Raw genomic sequence first — 22,331 nt, forward strand, 5'->3', positions numbered from 1 at the left:
AAGACAATACTACCGGAAATAAACTCCTGGTAGATACCAGGATTGAAATTTTATATTTACGCCTTATATTTAAGCCAGACACGCGTTTTGTCTACGAAAAACTCATCAGTGACGAAAAAAATGTTTAAAAGGCCAAATAAAAAACCGAAGTTGAAAAGCATTGAGGAAACACAACTAATACCGGCGTCACACATCAGCGTATAGCACTGTCGTGTTCAAAATCATTTACGCTGCCAATACGCTAGTAATTTTGGATGCATTTAACCTGTCAATCATATTTGTAACGTGTGCAAAACGAGCTTTAAACGTGTATTGGGCGTACTAGAAACGTATGTTGGCGTATGTTGTATGTTTTTTTATGCTGCATACAAATTTCCTGGGATTGTAGCGTTCATCAAACGTATTTACTTTCCTTCATTGGCTAGAGGAATAGGGGAGGGTTGATATCTCATAAACATGTTTATCCCCGCCCCAATTTTGCGCCTGTCCCAAGTCGGGAGCCTCTGGCCTTTGTTAGTCTTGTGTGATCTAGTATACATATTTTTTTAAGGGGCCAGCTGAAGGACGCCTACGGGTGCGTGAGTTTCTCTCTACATTGAAGACCCATTGGTGGCCTTGGCCTGCTCTATGGTCGGGTTGTTGTCGCTTTGACACATTCCCCATTTCCTTTCTCAATTTTACCGTGGGGCTTTGTATTTCGACGTACTACAAACTTATGCCACGCGCAGGGGCGGATGCAGAAATTTTCGAAAGGGGGGGGGGGGGTGTTAACCCAGGGCACCCAGGGCAAAGGGGGGGGGGGGTGCAAAACATATGTCCCGATACAAATGCATTGATCGGCAAAAATAAAGGGGGGGTGCGCACCCCCGGAACCCCCCTGGATCCGCCACTGACGCGCTTTGAACGATTGCTAAGCGTTCCTATGGCATGCAACTAACGTATACCGACTTTGTCAATTTTCTCTTTACGTTTGGTGCACGCCGGTCTATACGCCAATGTGTGACGCCGGCATAAGGTAATCTATTCCTGACGTAGAAAAGCCTTAGTATTTCAAAGAAAACGCATGGAATTTAACCAGCTGCATTGCAACACATGACAGATTCATAGATGTTACAGACTTTGAACAGACAAAAAAAAATAAGGCTGATTGATAACTTGGCGTAAATAATAAATTCATGCGAATTCGAGCGGCCAATCAGTCCATATAACGCTATATTGAAGTGACACACCCTTCAATGAAATGCAAAGAAATAAAATTAAAATAAAAGTTCTCTTTCTATAAGGATACTGTTGCACCGTATTGTAATTTTTTCGTCACAAGTACATCTCATTTTTTTCAATGTGAAAATATAAACTAAAGGTAGTAAGACTATTGTCGTGGCTAAATAACTCTTAACTGACACGATTTAAATTGTCCAACCCATTAACAGACTGTATTCCCCTAATATTCATTAAAATGAGGTATTACTCAACTTATATAACACTTATGAAATATTTATCAATGACAATTATTTTTTTAGAACCAAAGTACTATTTTGTGTCCTTTAAATCATATATAAAAATGTTTTTAGCCTTTTATCCAAAATATTGCTATGCGTACAAGCATAAAAACCACATACTTGCGAGACGCCTTTTCGTTTTACTTAAAACTGCGCAGGCTATGCATTTTTTTTACTGGTGGAAAATGTTCTATGATAGATATCATTTTGTCAGACACTTCTTTTTTTGATGTGGTTCTCATAATATGGCAAAAATCTGTATATTTAACAGAGTTTAACATTAAATTGTGAGTTTTACTCTTAACAGACGTATAACCAACCCGATTAACAGACCAACCGCCGATATAGCCGCATACTCAATATAGATTAACCGACCAAACTCTCGGTTAGCCGAGTGTCGGCCGTGTTGGAGGAAATGTATGTATCCATCCTTTGTCAAGTGCATAATGTCTCAAACATTTAAGAAAATTAACAGGCAGTTACTATTTAACCATGGCAGATAATAAAGATGCGAAAGAAGGTCATTAAAGCTCCCAGAAAGCGATTTACATATGGTAGTACATTGGACCGCTTGTTTTTGCCAATGACTACGCTCGTGTCTTAAATTTGTATTAAATAAGCTCATTACATTTATATCACTGCAGCCATATGACATTGCAGTATTTATCTATAGTTCCCTCGTCCAGAAATTTTGTCATTAAAAAAGAAGGATCATTGTTCGGATAATTAAAATGGATATTAAAAACTGAATTGCGGAGATATATTATAAGACAGGTGTTTGTTCATACTTTTACTCAAAATAGTGTTGAGATTCACCAACATGATGTAGTCCACAATAAGTACATTCAATGCCGTAAACGACATTGTCTGTGGAACAGTACAGAGACTCAAAAGACTTTGTATACTAGTAATACGTTAAGTTACTAGTGAATTCTGGAGTCGTGATTAACTTATTGCATTTCTTACAAGTAATCCTCTTAAATTAGCTTGAACGGTTATTTAAGTATTAGGGGAGTTCAATTTATAGTTTTTGAGTGATAAGAGTGATAAAAATTTCATAACAAATATTATTATCGTTTCGGAATTTAAGGTTAATACTTGGTTGCATGTAACAACGTGTACCAAATAACTTTAGACCCTCAACATTTACTATAAACCATTTGTTCATTTGTTTAAAAAAGATCGTTTATTACCCTTGTTGATTTAATTGATATTTCAACACTACAAGAACGACTATTGTTATAACGTTGAGTTTGTCAATTTTGTTGAAAATCATTGAGAAACCGAAATTTTGAAAAATGAGCCAAATACGGTTAATATATGCCGGGAGTAGAAATACCTAATTGTTTCGAGTACTACTGTAATTCAATATTTTTTAAACAGTAAATTTAAAGAAATGAGCATATCTTAGGAATCTGAAGTTCAGTAGTTGTCGTTTGTTGATGTGATTCATAAGTGTTTCTCATTTCTAGTTCTCTATATAAATAAGACCGTTGGTTTTCCAGTTTGATTTGTTTTACACGTGTTGTAGTTTTTGGGGCCTTTTATACAGGTGGCTTGCTAGATTCGGTGTGAGAAAAGGCTTCGTACTGTGACCTATTATGGTTTACTTTTATTAATTGGGACTTGGATGGAGAGTTGTCATTTTGTCACTCATATTAATATATCTTCTTATATTTATATATCGACACACAAATGTTGACTACTGTGGTTTTGATTCCCTCGAGTGAGAAATGTCCCTCATCAGTAGCGTCGAAAAACTGGTTGTAAATACTCATCAATGGTTCCAGGAGTCTCATCTGATACACCACACACGTATCGTCTGCATAAGAACCACAGTAGCGCCATCCTCCCCCCAAAAAAACCCACAAGGAATAACCATAATAGTTATCACCAGTGCATTATATAAAATACTATATACATGTATTTATGTATACGATCGATAGTTCATTTTGAAAGAAAAGAAGTCAACCCCACTGTGAAACTCTTCTAAAACATTTACGAATAAATTGTTGACGCCAGCCGACATGTACTCCTGGAATATGTTGATCCTCAAATGACTGTTATGTTTGTTTTAAGGGTAACAAATATGTTTCAATTGTCTCAAAGGAGCAATGTTCTTCAACGGGGGCCGCTAATGCATCAATTCCAATAATCATAACGTGTATATCTTGATTGACATGATAATAATGAGTCAACATTATGTTTTGTGTATATACATAACTGTTATCATGTCTTAAATGATAGGTAAATGAACTACCCCTTCACTTAATGAATAAAACAACCAATTGCTAATGGAAAGTAAGTTTTATTTTAGAATAAATATGGCTAGAATTGAATAAGATTTCCTGAAATTCATTAACACTATGCTTAAACAGACACTAGAATAAACTAACACATACGAGACATATGTATACCAGTTTAAAAATTGAAAAGAGTTGTAGATTTCTGATATATGATCTAAATAGAAATTATAATGGCTCTTCCTTGTGTCTTATGGATAGTTCAGGGTTTAACTGAAATAAAAATAAAATAAATTAAAACCGATATTTCTAGTTGTTCTTATACTATTACGAACATTATACAGATTATTAACTTCAAACATAATTAACACGATTCCTTAAATATTGAACAAAAAATATGTCGCTCATGTTTAAACTAACCTAGCTATATAGTCTCTTGTGGAGAGTTGTCTTATTAGCAATCATACAATATTTTCTTATTTGTATATAGATTGTATTTTCATGTTTATTGAGTTAAATCAGAAATCTAAATCATTACGCCGAGAACACGTACACACAACTTAAACGTAACATGAATGCATACAACTTAACAATGAAAGGCTTGTGGGATTGAATTATCCAATAAAGGCAAAAGTAGTATACCGCTGTTCAAACTCATAAATCTATGGACAAAAAAAAATCGGGATAACAAACTAAAACTGAGTGAAACGCATAAATATAAGAGGAGAACAACGACACAACACTACAATGTAACTAACACACACAGAAACGGACCAAGCATCAGACAAAATCCCACGAGAATAACAAATATAACATCAAAACCAAATACATGAATTTGGGATAGACAAGTACCGTGACACGTCTTATCGCAATGTCAATTTACACTCAAAAATAAGAGAAAACAAACGACGCAACGTTAAATTGTAACACACACAGAAACGAACTATAATATAACAATGGCTATATTCCTGACTTGGTACAGGACATTTTTTAAAGGAAAAAATGGTGGGTTGAACCTGGTGTTGTGGCATGCCAAATCTCGCACTTTAATGGCAATGTTAAATATAACATAGAAATGACAACATAATATTACAGGACTACAATACAAATAAATAGGAAAACGTATTAGACAAAGAAACACATGATTAATGAATAACAAAAAGCATCAGGTTTAAAATTTAATACGCCTAAAACGCGCCTCGTCCACACAAGACTCACCAGTGACGCCCAGATATAAAAGATCGAAAGAGAAAACAAGTACAAAGTTGTACAGCACTGAAGATCAAAAGTTGAAAAAGGTTGTGTCAAATACGGCTAAGTTTTTATGCTTGGGATAAGAACATCCTTATTATTTAGAACAATTAATGCTATTGCAAACAGTAAATTTTATCAAATGAATATAACAGATATACATAATGACACAGTGACTGAAGTATTAACTCATTACATAAAACAAACACGAATACATAATGAATGACCAACACAGAATAGACACACCCGACTCAGTCCAGGCCTCAACGCAGTATTAAAATTATGAAAATGACGTCACATACGATGGTGAAGAGGCATTAAAAATTACGTCACATACGATGGTGAAAAGGCATTAAAAATTACGTCACATTTGAATATATGAAATTTCTGAAACAGCAGAAAAATTACGTCACATATGAAGAACTATATCTCAAAAGTAAGAAAGAATTAGGATTGATGAGAGATGATACAAACATATGATACCATATGTGTTTACTATTATCAGTGGCGTAGCCAGGGTTGAAATGATTAGGATGCCATCGAAAATAAATTTGGACTATTTTATGCAGAAAGTTATATTTTTTTCAGACATTGTTCCTGTAAGCACATGTACTCCCCTAGAATCCAACACTGGTTAGATTTTTATTTAATTCAACCCACCAATTCATATAATTATATTTCAAACAAAATTTTAATGTTTTCTCGAAATTGAATGTAAGTAATAATTTATTTATTTGATGTAAAAGTTTCCCATCAATCTTATATTTGACATCACAGCGGCACTTCTGTATAAAGGAATTGAAGTGATCCCCTTTCCTAGCATTTCTAAAAAAAAAACGGCCACATCACAGCGGCACTTCGGAATATAAAAACTGAAGTGACCCCATTAACGCGTCGTAGGGACATCATCAAAATACCTGGTGTCCGTCCATCCGGTCTTGTTTGCACTCTCATGTGTACAATTCTTGCCAGATTTTTATATCATCAGCAATGACAATTTCGAAAATAAGTCATAAGTTTTGAACTTTTGATAAATAGATTATACGGAACACCCATTGCATTTTATCTGAAGCTTTAATTCTCAATTAAAACATAAAAGGAAAACATTATTTTTTATTAGTTATTGCCCTTGTTCCTTGGTTACATAAAATATGTGCAATGCAGGGGACATAGGAACTTTGTTCTTTTATTGAAAATAAAATTAATATGTGGACCTAGATAGAAACTTGAATTTACTGATAAGCCTAAGAATGATCACACTCTATTACAGATTAGATTTTTTCACGTCGTCTTTCATGTCACAGGAAACGATATCAGGATATGGTGGTTTAGTTGTCAGTTATGTTGTTAGTCAGTTGTAGAAGCCATCGCTCCGCTAGGCTCAATTTCAGATGGAACATGTCCGATGATCTGTGCATCATCCTCTGCACTGGCCGTAGCCGATGACGTAGTCTTTTTACGAAAAAAAAAAAAAAATAGAGAACACTTTTCTGCGATTTATCCATCTGGTTTTATATGGATGTCTACGAGAAAACCATGCAAAATCAAAAAAAAATTATGAAAGGGGTTGTGGAGTTTTCAGCTGATTTTGGGTTCCTAGTAAAGTATTAAGTACATCTAATAGTTCTATGTATAAAAAATTACAATTTATCTCAAAATATGTGAATACAGGGCAATTCTATTTTAGTACCAAATTTGCTGAAAAATGTTGTTGAAAATGGACATTTTGGGGTTTTTTTTATTGAATAGTTCAAAGTATTAAATGACAGAAAAAATAGTTTAACCTTAAAATTCAGACTTTCTACTAAAATTAACTGTAATTTTGATCTTATTTCAACCTTTATTTTTGTTTTTATTTTTATTGACATAAATGTGTTTTTCTAAAATTTGAATTCAGCCTTTACTGAAAATGTCCATAAAACCTCAAAAGTCACTCAAATTGAAACAATATTTTGTTAAACGTTATGGTTCACTACAAACTACTATTCCTTAACGAGATTTTCGTTGCAAATTGATTTAAGCTTATTTGAATAAAAGTTGAAAAACTGAAAAATATACCTAAAATTATCTCCCTTTGTAAAACTCTTCACAATAAAAGGTAGATTTAATGTCAATAACAGAAGGAGGGAAATCAACAAATGTGCAGAAGGATAGAAAATAATGGTATTTTTGATGAAAATGGTGTAGCCAAAAACTTATTTTCATTGAAAGAGTGTAACAAAGACATAGTAAACCATGTGGCTAAGACATTCCCACTGCCATTGGGATAAGTCTGATCCTGATCAGATAGTCTAGACATGACTTATGAGGCTAGACTATCACTATCATGTCTAGGTTTCAGACTCACATAACATAATCTTAAATGCATATGCTGCAAACATGGACAGGAGTTGGATTGCATTGGACAAAAAGACAAAATGAGTTGCTGTCATCCTTTCATGACCCTTGCAAATCTAGCAACGGAAATTCGAAGGCAAAACGTTCAGTTACATTTGGTTCTGGTAAGTTTGTTATTTATTTCTTTTGGTTAGAAAAAGCAATTTGACACCATAAAAAGACCTACTATAGAAACATCACATCAACTCATAAATATAGGAAGAAGAGCATTGACCATTTGTCTTTGGGAGAAAAAGAAAGGGGGGAGGGGTGGGTATTTTCATAATTTTCTTGAAGCAAACAGTGAAACACTGATTTAATTTTCATTGACATACATTTATAATGATTGAGGATTCTTCTGAAACTAAAAGATTGATGTGTTTGCCTTCTTAATTTTAAGAGAAAGACTTTTTTCTTTCTCTCAAGAAATCTATAATAATCATGATAAAATATATATTTGATTACAAAGTTCGCCCTGAGTTTGTTTTCCAAATTGTCAATATTAAAGAGTCCGTTGACGCTGGTTTTTTCTCCTAATTCAAAATTAATGGTTGCTTCAAATCCCTGTTTTTAAATATAACCCATTGAAATAGAAAACATTCAGTAGATAGATATAGGAAGATGTGGTATGAGTGCCTATTCATCCAAATAACAATTTATAAAAGTAAACCATTATAGGTCAATGTACGGCCTTCAACACAGAGCCTTGGCTCACACGGAACAACAAGCTATGAAAATTATAAAGGACCCCAAAATTACTAGTGTAAAACCCTTTGAACAGGAACTCAAAAACATGTTTTACAGACTATGAGCTTGGTTTTTTTCTCTCTAAATATTTGTTACTGTGAGACTTTTTCTTTATATTTCCTAAGTGAAGGTCATGTATCACAGTTATAAACATGGAAAGAGAACTTGTACATGTATTTACTTCTATCAGTTAATAAAATAGAATCAGAATAGAATATGCTTACAAATGTATTCCAAATTAAAGGGCACAGAAGGGGCAACATGAGATTATAACATTACAGATTACTCAGATAAAACAAATTCAAAATAACAATACTGAAGAAATGAATTACTTGATGATGTGATTGATATCGTAGTATTTATGACATTTACACAGATTAATTATCTTATCTACAAACCTTTTTTTTTCAATGATCCAATGCATTATTTTATAAAGCCAACTCAATGTACAATGTACATGTAGATGTAACTCACTGTACTGATCATGCAAATGCACACATATACAATATTTTATTTCTTATCAACAGGTTAATGTTGAAGATGGAAAAGCACAAAAAAAAATGTGAAAATGAAAGCAGATATGATAGGAGATCATATAGGTAAATATATGATATAATTGATAAAAATATGAATCAAACAAGTCATAACAAGAGACTACTAAATAGACAGCAAATAAGACCTGTGTTGTGGCATTATTTGTGAAATATAATCATAATTATATAGAAATTTGAAATTGACCAGTTACATTTATTATTGTAAAAACATATGATAAATGTTCAGTAAACAAGATTAACCCTTCAATTTTGAAAAGTTGAATCTGGTAAACAAAAAGTAAAAATAACAAACAGAACACTCAAATTCTTATTTTATGATCAATTAAGGGCCATATCGTTACAATTTACACAACAAAATTTTCATTACTCATCAAATTGAAATTGTTTTTTTTATAACAACTAAACCTAGAAAAAAATATATGTGTTCTTGTCAGCTTGACAGATCCTCATTTATAGTACATGTATACATGCATATATTGTAAACCCGAAGACTACATTTGTATTTTTCATTTTTGAAAAAGCACTTTGAGCATTATTACAGCTTTTTTCCTACTAAATGTAGAGTAAAACTTTGGAAGGTTTGCTTGCTCCGTTGTATAAATATTAATTCAAGCTTTGTAATTAATGTTGATATCTTCTTGTAGAGTACTTTTAAATTTGATTAGACGTTATGCCAATTGCAATTGTACAATATACAAACAAACCATGCAAGCTAACCGAAGTCTTAGATTTACATGCCTTAGGAATTTAGCTGTAAAATTAATTATATATTTGTTTTCAATGCTTATTGTTTTACCAATTTCAAATGTTTTGGCTTGTTTTTAAATGATCAATATCAGCTAGGGTCAAAAGCTTCCAAAGTTAAACTTTAGGTATGTTTTACTTGTGTCTAATCCTTTTTTGCTTTGAGCAAATAAAATATGTTAAAATCTAAATAAAGTTAAACTTGATTTGATAAAACAATGGAATAATTGGTGTTCTTTGATATTATGCAAAATTAAACAGTGCATTATAGTCATATTTTTTCTAATTTCGGGCATGTCTTCAAATCTTTAAATTGAACCACATCAAGGTATAAGGGATTCAGAACTAAACTTAATTTGATTTTTTTGTCGAGCCTGCAACTTTTGTTGTAGAAAGCTTGACATAGGGATAGTGATCTGGCGAAGGCGTGGCTATGGCGCCGGCGGCGTTAGCTAACTTCTTAAAAGCTTTATATTTTAGAAGGTATAAAACCTGGATGCTTCATTCTTTGTATACAGATGCCTCATGTTACGAACTTTCCGTCAGTCACATGTCCAATGTCCTTGACCTCATTTTCATGGTTCAGAGACCACTTGAAAAAAAAGTTAAGAATTTTTGCAATGTTAAATTCTCTCTTATTATAGGTAATTGGATAACTATATTTGGTATGTGCGTACCTTGCAAGGTACTCATGCCCATCATATAGTTTTCACTTGACCTCGAACTCATTTCATGGTCAGTGAACAAGGTTAAGTTTTGGCGGTCAAGTCCATATCTCAGATACTATAAGCAATAGGGCTAGTATATTCTGTGTATGGAAGGACTGTAAGGTGTACATGTCCAACTGGCAGGTGTCATCTGACCTTGACCTCATTTTCATGGTTCAGTGGTTATAGTTAAGTTTTTGTGTTTTGATCTGTGTTTCTTATTCTATATGCAATAGGTCTACTATATTTGTTGTATGGAATTATTGTAAGGTGTACATGTCTAGCTGACAGGTGTCATCTGACCTTGACCTCATTTTCATGATTCAGTGGTCAAAGTTAAGTTTTTGAGTTTTGGTCTATTTTTCTAATACTTTATGCATTAGTCAACTATATTTGGTGTATGGAAATATTTTATGATCTATATGTCTGTTACACAGGTTTTATTTGACCTCATTTTCATGGTCCATTAATAAGTATTAAGTGTTTGTGATTTGGTCTGTTTTTTTTTAATTTATAAGCAATACATCAACTGTATTTGTTGTATTGAAGAAATGTTAGCTGTACATGTCTGCCTGGCATGGTTCATCTGACCTTGACCTCATTTTCATGGTTCATTGATCAATGTTTCCTTTTCTTTGGTTAATGTTGAGTTTAAGTGATAGTTGTAATAAAGCTTTATAGTTAGGTCTATCAACATAATAGCAATGATTAGTAGGAAGGCGAGACATTTCAGCGTGTGCACTCTTGTTTAAAAGTACTTTTTTGGGTTAAAAGCTATTTATAAATATGTTTAGATTTTTAATATTTGTTTTCAAATTGAAAAAAAGATCAAAGGGGCAAAACACCCTTTGTTAGTTTATTAAAATATTATTAAAGGTGGGTTTTTTTCTATGCTAAAGGTTATCATGCATTTAGCATGTTTAGATTTATAATTTGGGCTCAGTTTTCAAGTTGATTCAGATTAACTTAAACTTTGTCTAAATTCATTAAAAATGGAATATATGGGGTTCTTTGATATGACAAATCTAATCATGTCTTTTAGACTTTAGAATTTGGATATTGGCACAAGTCCAATTTTAAAATCATAAGTTCTTATACCACAATCAAATTTTGAACTGTATCATGTGGATTAAGTTTGAATGTAGTGTCTATACTAGCTCATCTCCCTATTTTTGTGCTGTCATAATGTCATTAATTAAATACAAGATGAAATCTGCAAATTTATCTTCATTAAAATTAAGTTTGCTGCAGCTTGGAATAAGAAAAAAAATCAAATTTAGGTCCATTTTTAGCTAGTATACTTTATTTCTTATTCTATGTACTGGAATGTCAGAGTTGTGATAATAGAAACACATTTACACTAAGACCAAGTTAATAATTAATTTCTTTTTAGGAAATTTCAATCATTTAATGGATAACAATTGTTTTCTTATTATTCTTTACAGACATTGGGTGATCCAAAAATAACTAGAGTTCATGTAACAAGACTGATTACGGATACTTGAATATGGCTCTGATCTGTCTTTGATTTTTCCTGTTGCTGTGAACAAATTGCAAGCTCAAATAAAAACAAATTGAAATGGAACTCATAGATATGCTTTGAAAAAAAGAAAGAAACAGCAATGTGAATCTTGCCGAAGTCTTAACAACAACCAAGTCAACACATAGTTGCAACACAAATGAGAAGAGAGAGACATTTGCAAGGACTTAGAGTGTTCTCACTGTCTCACCATCAGAATGGCTTTCTCATCAGCAAAGAAGAAGTCTAAAATTACTTCTGTATAAAAAGGTCATCAATATTGAAGACAATCAAGAAGATTACGGTTGTACTTGGCCATTTGATAAATATTAAAATATTTTCATTTGTCAGAAATTGTTACTTAGATTGACTAACTAGTTTTATTGATTGAATTATTAGTAAATTACCTTTCGTAGTTCATGTAGTTACATGTATGTAAATTTTTTTCAGATAGTATGAAAACAATTTAATATGTCCCTAAATTCCATACATAATGCAACAATTGTCTTGTGCTGCTAAGTCAATTTGAATTAACTTTTATGTTACTTTGTATGTTTATAGTAATCTTATTCTTGCATTTAAGCATCATTTTGTGTTATTGTATCATCTTCATTGATTGTTAAATATAATACTAATGCTATAAAAAAAAATAACATTTATGATCATTTAAACAAATTGAAATATTTAAAAATATATCAATGCTAAAAGGAATTTATCAATTTAGACATTTCTCGAGGAGAATTTTAGAAAGTACTACAACAAAAGCAAACCAATAGTATATGCTCAAATGCACTATTATCTTTTCACCAGATAACCAAATAGAGATATGTTTATATTTTATTAAATTGATGAAGCTTATGTTAGTTTAAATAAATATGTACATGCAATTTTAAGGTTTTAAAAAACGACATTTTTATTGGATTATCTCCCTTTGTACAATAGAAATTCAGATTTTATCATCACTGTCTCAGATACTCATGATCAAAATGACTTATATTGTTCCCAGCATGCAAGTAAAAGGTTGCAACTTTCTTAAAATAGATATAGTGAGTGCCAATGAGACAACTCTCCATACAAATAACAATTTAAAAAGTAAACCATTATTATAGGTTAAAGTACGGCCTTCAACACGGAGCTTTGGCTCACACCGAACAACAAGCTATAAAGGGCCCCAAAATTACTAGTGTAAAACCATTCAAACTGGAAAACCAACGGTCTAATCTATATAAACAAAATATTAACTTTGTTTACCTGTAGAACACATATTATGAATGTCAATACTTAAGATTTTTCAATATGATGAACTTGACATTAAATTTCATATCATTTTTGAGTAACCAGAATAAAACTTTAGTAATTAGCAAGCTGCAATAAATAAAATAGGATGACTAGGAAGAAATGAAAGGATTTTACTCTTTAAAGTAATAAGGACAAGTGTACTGAAGGAATGTGTAATAAAAAAAATACCAAAAAAAAATTGTTTTTGGCAGCTCCCCCCTTTTTTAAGCCTGATGCTTACTATTGTTTGTGACACAAAAATCCATTTCACTTTGAATTTTCTATTTGAATTACCTATTTTGCAAAATACAATCTGTATAATTCAAGTATTTATTTTTGAATGCTTGGTTTAATTGAAATATGAGACTTTCCTCAATTTATTGCGAAAATACACCAAAAAAAAAGGGGGGAGGCTATCTAAATGATCAATAAAATCTATAAAATTAATTTGCAACCGAAATCCCTTCAACATATTTTGAACCAAAGAAAATGCAATGTAAGTCTGACATTTAGGGTAAATTAAAGCGACTTTTGGGCTGTAGTGTCTGTTTTAGTGTGATTTGATGAAAAGGCCATATTTTTTATCACTTTATGTGTTTTGCCACGCCCTTATTTTCTATATATATCATTATGTTTAATAAAATTATGTGATTTTTACTTCATACACATCCTATCTGTGCTATTAAAGTATTTACACACTCAGAAGTTTTATAGTATTTATTTTTATTTGAGAAATCTATGAAATCTATGCATTTCAGTATATGCATCTATAAATAAACTCGGAAATACCCTAAATCTCTATCGTTGCCATGGTTACCAGCAGTGTAAGGGCTTCAAACTTGCACGACTTTCATATAAGGTCAACCTGAACATGTCAGCAAAGTTTTATCAAAATCAAACAACTTTGCGTGGAGCACCATCTGCATGGTTTTCTCATAGATGTCCATTTTAAATTACATGCACTAAATTATCCTTAATTAAAGACCACGCATACTTCATCGGAAATAATTGGATGTTATCCTCATATCCTAACCCTTGTTACATACGGATACCTCCGAGTTTAACTGCTGCGAACATATCTTTATTTATATATTTTTTTCCCTGTCAAAATGATGTGGATGCTTAAGCATCTGAGCATACATGCAAGCTACGCCAATGATTATATTCATCACGATTGTCGTTGCACTTATATGGCATACATTAATACTATCATATCCATATGCAGTGACTCGCAGAAAGTGCACGTCTCTATCAGAAGCTTCACAAAAGTTATATAGTATTAATGCAGTCTTTATTTCACATTTAATCTTCTTCTTTTTTACCTCTTCATAAAAGTTATTTCAATGATGTAATTAATAACGTTAATACTATCTTTAATTAACTGATTTTTCATTCTAATGATTGCTTGCTGGCCTTCAGTGAAGGAATTTGAAGACAATAAAAAAAAAAACGTGCACTGTGTACACTTCTGCATTTGAAGGTTTGTTCGAAGACCTAGAGAATTATTGTAAAATGTGTTGTATGATAATTTGACAATACGAACTGTTAAAAATACAGAAATAATATGAAGGGTTCTGAAAATTAAGCATGCATGTAAACTGCTTTGCCTGCGACTTTCGATATGTTCACGAGTGTCAACAAGTCGATTCAGTATGGGTTAAAATCAATGAAGACGCAGTAATGTCATACTTTGTCTGTAAGCGTGATTGCTAATTGAAACTTAATACCTTTCATCCTACGAAGCGCACTCACATTATTACAACAAAAATTAAATTAAAAGCTATACCTCTGTAGATTGAATTTCTCCAAGAGGCACCACACATCCTGGTAGTTTCTCCTTTACATTTCATAGAACACTGGGTGTCAGGAACTCTTGGGTAGTTGTTGTCATTAAGTTTATTTCCACAGAAACATTGGTCACTATTCTATAGACATAGATAATGATTTATTTTAAGTGTTGCATTAGACAAATCAATCAGAAAAAATGATCAGACACAACGTAGAGATAGCTGCACTCAATGTTCTTAAAATTTTAGATACCCGTACTAGGGGGGAAAAAACTCATCACACATAGGGTTAAAACATGTTTTTAATGCTCTTTAATGGTTTGAATACTATACTAAAGTACATGTATGTCAAAGGCAAAAGTTTGACAACTTTTCTTAAAATATCTAAGCACAAAATAATGATTATACCCTATCAATAGAAATACTCTTTTAAACAATAAATATAATTCTTAGTTTTATTATACAAAATATATCTTATTTTAATAATGTTTTCAGCTATAATCAACTTCAAACTACAGAAAAAAACATTTAAAAAGTTGTCATGCTATTTTACTTTTGTGTACCTGAGATACGTCTATTTGTTACATCACAGTTGAAGACCAAAAAAAATATGAAATCGTAGAATACAAAAATATAAAAACATAAAACAGAAGAGCCTTACAAAGTATTATATATATTACGAATACTTACTTGTAAGCCTAAATATTCGAAGTTTGTACACAATGAACGACATTTCTCCAAATTCATGTTATTAGAGTTACTTTTATGTTGCGTCAAATGTCTATTGTGCTTATCAATAAAGCACCCAATATAACCTACAATAAAGCATCAACATTGGCTTTGTCAGGCACTTGAAGAAAAAAAATGTACAATTTAATTTTTAAAATTAAATTAATCATTAATTAACGAATAATAGCGACTTCGTCACTTCTCATAGTTATTCAAAACTGGTCGTTGGCTTTATCTAATTTGGTTTATAAAATGGAATGAATAATTTACTGATTGCGTCTTATTTTTTATCGGCACATTCGGGATTCGTATGTCAGGTGATGCACATATATCAAGAAATGGTAAACCTATCGCCTCTTGAGCTGGACATTAATACATTAACTTCCGTTGATATCCATTGTTATACATATTTCGAAATGATTCACTAGTTTAGAACATCAGCTACTTTCTATAACCTCTAATGAATTGACGCTGCCAGTTCGTCCTCGACGAGTTTGAATATTACTTTTGACATTTTTGTTTCTCTTTAAAAAGAGTATGGTTTTGGCAAATAAAAACATTAGTATACTGTTGTTCGTAATTCATAGATCGATTGAGAAAAAAACAAATCCGGGTAACAAACTAAAACTGAGGGAAACACATCAATTATAAGAGAACTACGACACAACAGAAACACAACATTAAAATGTAACACATACAGAAACGTACTAAAATATAACATTGGCAATTTTTCTTAATTGGTACGGGACATTTGAACTACAAAATGGTGTGTTGAAACTGGTTTTTGTTGCATGCAAAACCTCCCGCTTTTTTGTAATGTTAAATTTAACATTGAAATGACTACATTTCACATAGGACTACAATACACATAAATGGGAGAACATATAGGACAGAGAAACACACTAATAATTGCTAAAAAAAGATGTCAGGTTTAAAATTCAATACGCCAGACGCGCGTTTTGTTCAAACAAGACTTAGGCGGCAACCATTTGATTTTTTTCGCGACAAGTCGAAAACAATTTTTTTCTTTCAATTTTAGCATTACATATAGTGGCAGCTGAGGGTGAAACAAACAATTTTTTTTTCTCAGAATCAAAAACAAATTATTTTTTTCTCCAAAAACTGGAAACAAACTTTTTTTTCCAAAAAAAACCATAGCCCCCCCCAGAAAATCAAATGGTTGCTGCCTTACCACTGACGCTCTGATAAAAAAAAATCAAAAGCCAAAAAAAAGCCCAAAGTTGAAGAGGATGAGGATCCAAAATTCCAAAAAGTTGTACCAAATACGAGTAGGGTTGTCTGTCTCGGATAAGAACATCATTATCATTTAGAATAATTCATACTTTTGCAAACAGTAAATTTGTATGAATGACTACATAATAGATATAAATGATAAAACCGGTGACTTACTATAAAATAAGAAGAAATAGACGAATAAATTCAACCAGCATATTAAAGTGATGTCAACAAATAGGATAGAATTAGAATAGAACTCGAGATTAGGTTTGTAATGTTAATATAACAATAAAAAGTACAGTACTAATTTATATCAAATTGTTGTAACTATTAGATAATTAATTTATTATTTAGCTATGTCGGTATTTGTTCTAAATCAAACTGTAAACCAAATATATGGTACACATTTACTTGAACCAAACTGAAATCTTATTAATAAAATGGATGATTAATTATCTCTACAATAACACACGAATACAACAGAAAGATATAAGATTTTCAACTAAAACGATAAGTATTGTTTATCACTTTTATCTGTCAGATGTTTATTTTCAATCATTTTTTTCATTATATAAAATAATTAAGTAATACGTAGACTGCAGTTCTTACCTTCATATCTGAATTGTCTCAACTGTTCAATCCTTTGGTCAATATATTTAGCAAATTCGCTACCAGCGCTAGCAAGATCGAATTGAGCCCTTCCGGTTATTGCCACATCAACAGCAGAGACTACTTGGCAGTAAGATACCAAAGCCAGGACACTCAAATGCAGTAGTGCAATCATCTTCGTTCAATTACTTGTTGCTGTAAAATGATAAGCTTGTATTGAGGATTTTAAGATGTAATAAGCACTCATTTTTTCGATAAATCTTCCAATGCGTATACTTGTATTTTATTTGTAAGCCGTACATGGTTGTTAATGTTAGAAATATTTAGTGAATAAATTAAAAAAGAAAAAGTGTGATGTGTTTGAAATTTTCATTTTGCCATTTGATTAAGAATTTACCGTTTTAAATTTTTCATCGGAGGTCAGTCTTTTTGTGAGTTTACTTTTTACTGGATAAGCATATGTCAATAATATCAATAAGGCATTACATATTATATTTAACATTGCGTATAAGGTATACAATTAATTTTAAGTATAACAGGTATAACTTATCAAGTGAAGGCTTAACGAGCACTTCAGATTTGAGGTGTATGGAACATTCTGACGGATTACTTATATATGATGTCAATCTCCTTTTGGAAATTCGTTTAACAGGTCGGGACCACTACCTTATATGGAAATGCATAAATTAGCATACTTATGTTCTCGCACATGTAATTGTTTATTTACATGTGACGCAATTTATTTTTACCTAGGTTTTTGACCAATCCACTAAATGAGTCACAATTGCATGATGGACTACTACGTGTTTACAATCAACCAAGAACACGTGTTATTTATTGAAATACAACACATTTTTTCGTGCAATGCGGGATTCACAATTTCGCCTAGTTTTTCATTTTGTGTATCCTCATTTATAGTTCGTGATATAAAGTACTACTTCCATGCTCAGATTAACGAAGAGTTGTTTCTATGCGAAGAAAAAAGGATTTGAATTACCCGATATATAGCCATTAACATGTTTGATGATGGCACAGAGATTTCATGTATTTGTCCACCAGACAGCAACGAAACAACAGCGATAAAACACAATTACCCATGAGACAAACTTACTAGTGTAAAGTAAGTCGTCGATAACACCCGGTGCTGATATTCACGAGTACAGCAATGTTCGTATAGATAATTAAAGGCAAATGTGGGATCCTTGAATTGTGTGTTCGTAAAAAGGTCGAAGAAATATTTACATACATGGCAGTGTTAACAAAATCGCGATCTATAAGTATATTTTTTGGTCACATTTCATTATATGGGACTTCCAAACTGTTCCCTTTGTTTTGAAGGTAGTGAAGTCAGCAACTGTAGTTTCAGTTTGTTAGTTTTTTTTAACGAGCTCGGACATTTGCCAAACTGAATTAAATCATTACAGCTGATTTCTTATACCTGCAAAGTAAAACTTTGGTTGGCTTGCTTGCTTTGTTTGTATAGTTGTTTATACAAGCTTTGAAAATAAGATTGACATCTTTAAACAATGTATATATATATATATATATATATATATATATATATATATATATATATAGGCATTACTTTTTTTAAATTGTTACTTGGATGGAGAGTTGTCTCATTGGCACTCGCACCACATCTTCCTATATCTATAGTTCAACTTGTATATTTTATATGTTGTACAATATACAAACAAAGCACGCAAGCCAACCAAAGTGTTGCTCTACATGCATTGGGAAATAAGCTGTAATGATTTTATCCATATGTATGTGTGACAAAGTGGAAAATTTGATGTTTTGTGAAAATTCCATCGTTGGATCTATAATAAAAAAGGAGATATGATATGATTGCCAATGAGACAGCTGTCCACAAGAGATCAAAATGACACAGAAATTAACATTCATAGACCACCGTACAGCCTTCAACAATGAGCAAAGCCCATACCGCAAAGTCAGCTATAAAAGGCCCCGATATGACAATGTAAAACAATTCAAACGAGAAAACTAACGGCCTTAATTATTTAAAAAAAAATGAACGAAAAACAAGTATGTAACACATAAACAAACGACAACCACTGAAATAAGGCTCCTATACAATATATATCTTTTTGATGGGATAGATTTCTTGTCTTTTTGTATATTTAATTTGGGCCGTTTTTTTTTGGGTTTTTTTTTTGGATTGTTTTACACAAGTAATTTTTGGATCATTAATAGCTTACTTTTCAGCATTGAACCTATGACTGCTTACTTTACTTAATTATGTCTTTCTTGGAAAGATGTCTCATTTGGCTCTCATATTTCATCTTCTTATTTCTATATACAAAGCATATTTAAGAAAAAAATAATAATAGGTAATATGGCACCCACTATTATCCAGAGACTTTTAATATTGGAGATATTTTACATATGTCAACAGGACAGCAGCCGAACGATAAAAAAAACTCTGGGGTATATTTTGTTATAAAATTAGCAACAAACGGATATTATTGATGGATGAAACTATAAAAAAAAATGTATTGAGCTATATACCGTACCTGCTAAGTGGCGGATCCAGGGGGCGGGGGTTCCGGGGGATGAACCCCCTATTTTTGGAAGATCAGTGCATTTGGCTGGGGACATGTAGTGGAACCCCCTCCCCTTTTGTCCAGGGTTAGGACCCCCTTTTTAAAATGGCTGGATCCGCCCCTGCCGCTTTAATAACACTTATGTTTAGCATACTGAATATTTTGATGTTCTTAGGGAGCTACCATTTGATTTTTATGGGGGGATAGGATGAAAAATTTTGTCCTGCATTTTTTTTAGCTGTTATCTGTCCTGCCTTTTAATTTTCACTCTGTTCGGTCCTGCCTTTTTTTTTTAGTTTATCCTGACGTTTTTTACCTAAATTGTCGTCCTGACCTTTTTTTTGGCAAGTGTCTCATCCTGCCTTTTTTTTTACTCAAAAACTCCTGTCCTGCCTATTTTTTTTTTAACCTTTTTATGCAGAAAATTATTTATTTAAGCACATGTACTCCCCCAGAATCCGACACTAGTTAGATTTGTTTAAATTCAAAATACCCACCTATTCATATATTTATATTTTCCTAATCAATCTTATATTTGACATATCAAAAACGGACCCCATTACAGCGGCACTTTTGTATAATTAAGAAACTGTAGTGACTCTTCTTTCCAGGAAGTTGAGTCAACAACCTTGACTTTGATTTTTGATTACTAGTACTTAGCTAAACGCGTGGCAGGAGACATAACAATACCGGGCATCCGACCGTCCGGTCTTGTTAGAACTCTCATGTGTACAATTCTTGCCAGGTTGTGAAACTGATATCATCAGCAATATGTCTTTGACACTTTCGAAAATAAGTCGTAATCAAATATTTTTAACCAGTTATGACCCTTTGAAATATAAATGGTAATGGAAATCCCATTTTAAGATATGGAAAAGAAAAAAGAAAAAGAAAAAAAGTGCTATTTTAATTATTTCCTTGTTCCTTGCCCTTTAATAGATAAAATATGATATGTAAAATGCATGGCGGGGAACATTGGAACTTTGTTCTTAAATTGAAAATACTAATAGTTTTTGAACCTTGATAGAAACGGAAATTCATGAGCCTAGGAATGTTCACGATATATAACAAATTGTTTTTTTTTCACATCTTTTACCATGTCACAAGAAACGATATCAGGATATGGTGTTTTAGTTGTTAGTTGTTTTGTTATAATCAGATGAGAAGCCATCACTCAACTAAGTTCAATTTCAGAGGAAACATGTCAACGGGTATGCATTTCATCATCCTCTCTGCTCGTCTTAATAAGCCGATAACGTATAGACTTTTTTAAGAACAAAAGTTAACTTCAAACACTATTCTGCGGTTTACATAAACTTAATAATCCTGAGAGATAGACCAAGCATACTGCTTAGAAAATGACTGGACGTTATCCTCATATTCTCAGCCTTGTTACATTTGGATACTTCTGAGTTGAACTGCTGCTATTTTTTTTATTTTTTTTTGTCAAAATGATGTGGATGCTGGAGCATCTGAGTATACATGCAAGCTACGCCACTGTTACCCGTTTAATTTTCAATCCAACCAGAGCAATGTCTGAAAATCGTTTTTCAATATCATTGACCAGTTCAAGATCCAAAATCAAAACATGCGATAATACAAAATTCTATTTCAGAGTAATTAGGCACGAACAATACCGTAGATTGACGACCGTTACTCCAAAATATTCCTCGGATAAACCATCTGTCTAAATATCGCTATCAAAATGAACTCCATCTCTAAATAAACCCGAAATCATAAAATATCTAGCTAGTGTACAATTCCCTCTATTTAATCTGGAACGGAAACATAATTTAACATTTTAGAACTGTTTGCCTACGAGACCGAAAAGAAATATATCAAATGTAGAGAAATAAATATTTAAGTCAAACATCAAAATACAAAATGAATTAAAATTTAAAGTACAACTTACCAGTACGAAAGTTTTCCCCAATCTGAAGAAACACTGCCCAGACGAGGTTTAAATACCCAAGGCTGGACATTGAGTCTCAAGAACGAGAAAAACGATCCCCGCGAAAAAAGTGACTGGACAACTATAGTTAAATATAGTATCTAAAAATAGATGAAGGGGAATTTGCGATGACCAATAAACGTTACAATTTATCGCTTTCAGGTATTACAATCTTGAGATATATACTAAAATGCAGACGGCATGGCTTGTGCATAGATATCAGATTGACCACTTTATGCAATATTTAATTTCAACCATGGCCAGTATCCATCATTTTAATATGAAAGACACCGAAACACAGGGGTTCTTCTTCACAGGGGTTTGTTAATCCTATGCCAAAAATTATGAACTTTCCTCTTGACGTGTCAGACAATTAGGAAAATGAAGAAATAAAATAAAGAAAATGTGCTTGTGGCTTTAACTGCCTTTTTGATAATAATATGCATTAACTATATTATCAAGGGCAAATACTTTAATTGCATGATGCCATCAGTTATGTAGACATTGTACTGTATAGTAATTATATAATTAAATTTG

At 32.2% G+C, this 22,331-nt stretch overlaps 1 protein-coding gene and 1 long non-coding RNA gene across 3 annotated transcripts; one reads left to right on the forward strand and one right to left on the reverse strand.

Annotated features, from left to right (window-relative positions):
* Positions 1 to 3,791: 3,791 nt before the first annotated feature.
* Positions 3,792 to 21,777, reverse strand: LOC143085413 (sialate:O-sulfotransferase 2-like). 2 transcript variants are annotated; one of them, XM_076261743.1, is made up of 5 exons: positions 21,756 to 21,777; positions 17,280 to 17,474; positions 15,396 to 15,520; positions 14,705 to 14,843; positions 3,792 to 4,015 (listed from the first exon to the last, which is right to left on the reverse strand). In XM_076261743.1, exons 2-5 carry the CDS (start codon positions 17,452 to 17,454, stop codon positions 4,005 to 4,007), a joined length of 450 nt encoding a protein of 149 aa, XP_076117858.1. In that variant the 5' UTR covers positions 17,455 to 17,474; positions 21,756 to 21,777; the 3' UTR covers positions 3,792 to 4,004. The 2 variants fall into 2 exon arrangements, with proteins under 2 accessions (XP_076117858.1, XP_076117859.1); XM_076261744.1 differs by lacking the exon at positions 21,756 to 21,777 and adding an exon at positions 17,826 to 17,869 and having other exon boundaries at positions 17,280 to 17,539.
* LOC143085411 (uncharacterized) lies at positions 7,326 to 11,727 on the forward strand. Its single transcript, XR_012981328.1, has 3 exons — positions 7,326 to 7,494; positions 8,644 to 8,715; positions 11,567 to 11,727. It is a non-coding gene; the product is annotated as an uncharacterized LOC143085411 (long non-coding RNA).
* Positions 21,778 to 22,331: the final 554 nt, after the last annotated feature.

This window comes from Mytilus galloprovincialis, chromosome 8 (assembly GCF_965363235.1).
Source record: "Mytilus galloprovincialis chromosome 8, xbMytGall1.hap1.1, whole genome shotgun sequence".
NCBI classification, from domain to species: domain Eukaryota; kingdom Metazoa; phylum Mollusca; class Bivalvia; order Mytilida; family Mytilidae; genus Mytilus; species Mytilus galloprovincialis.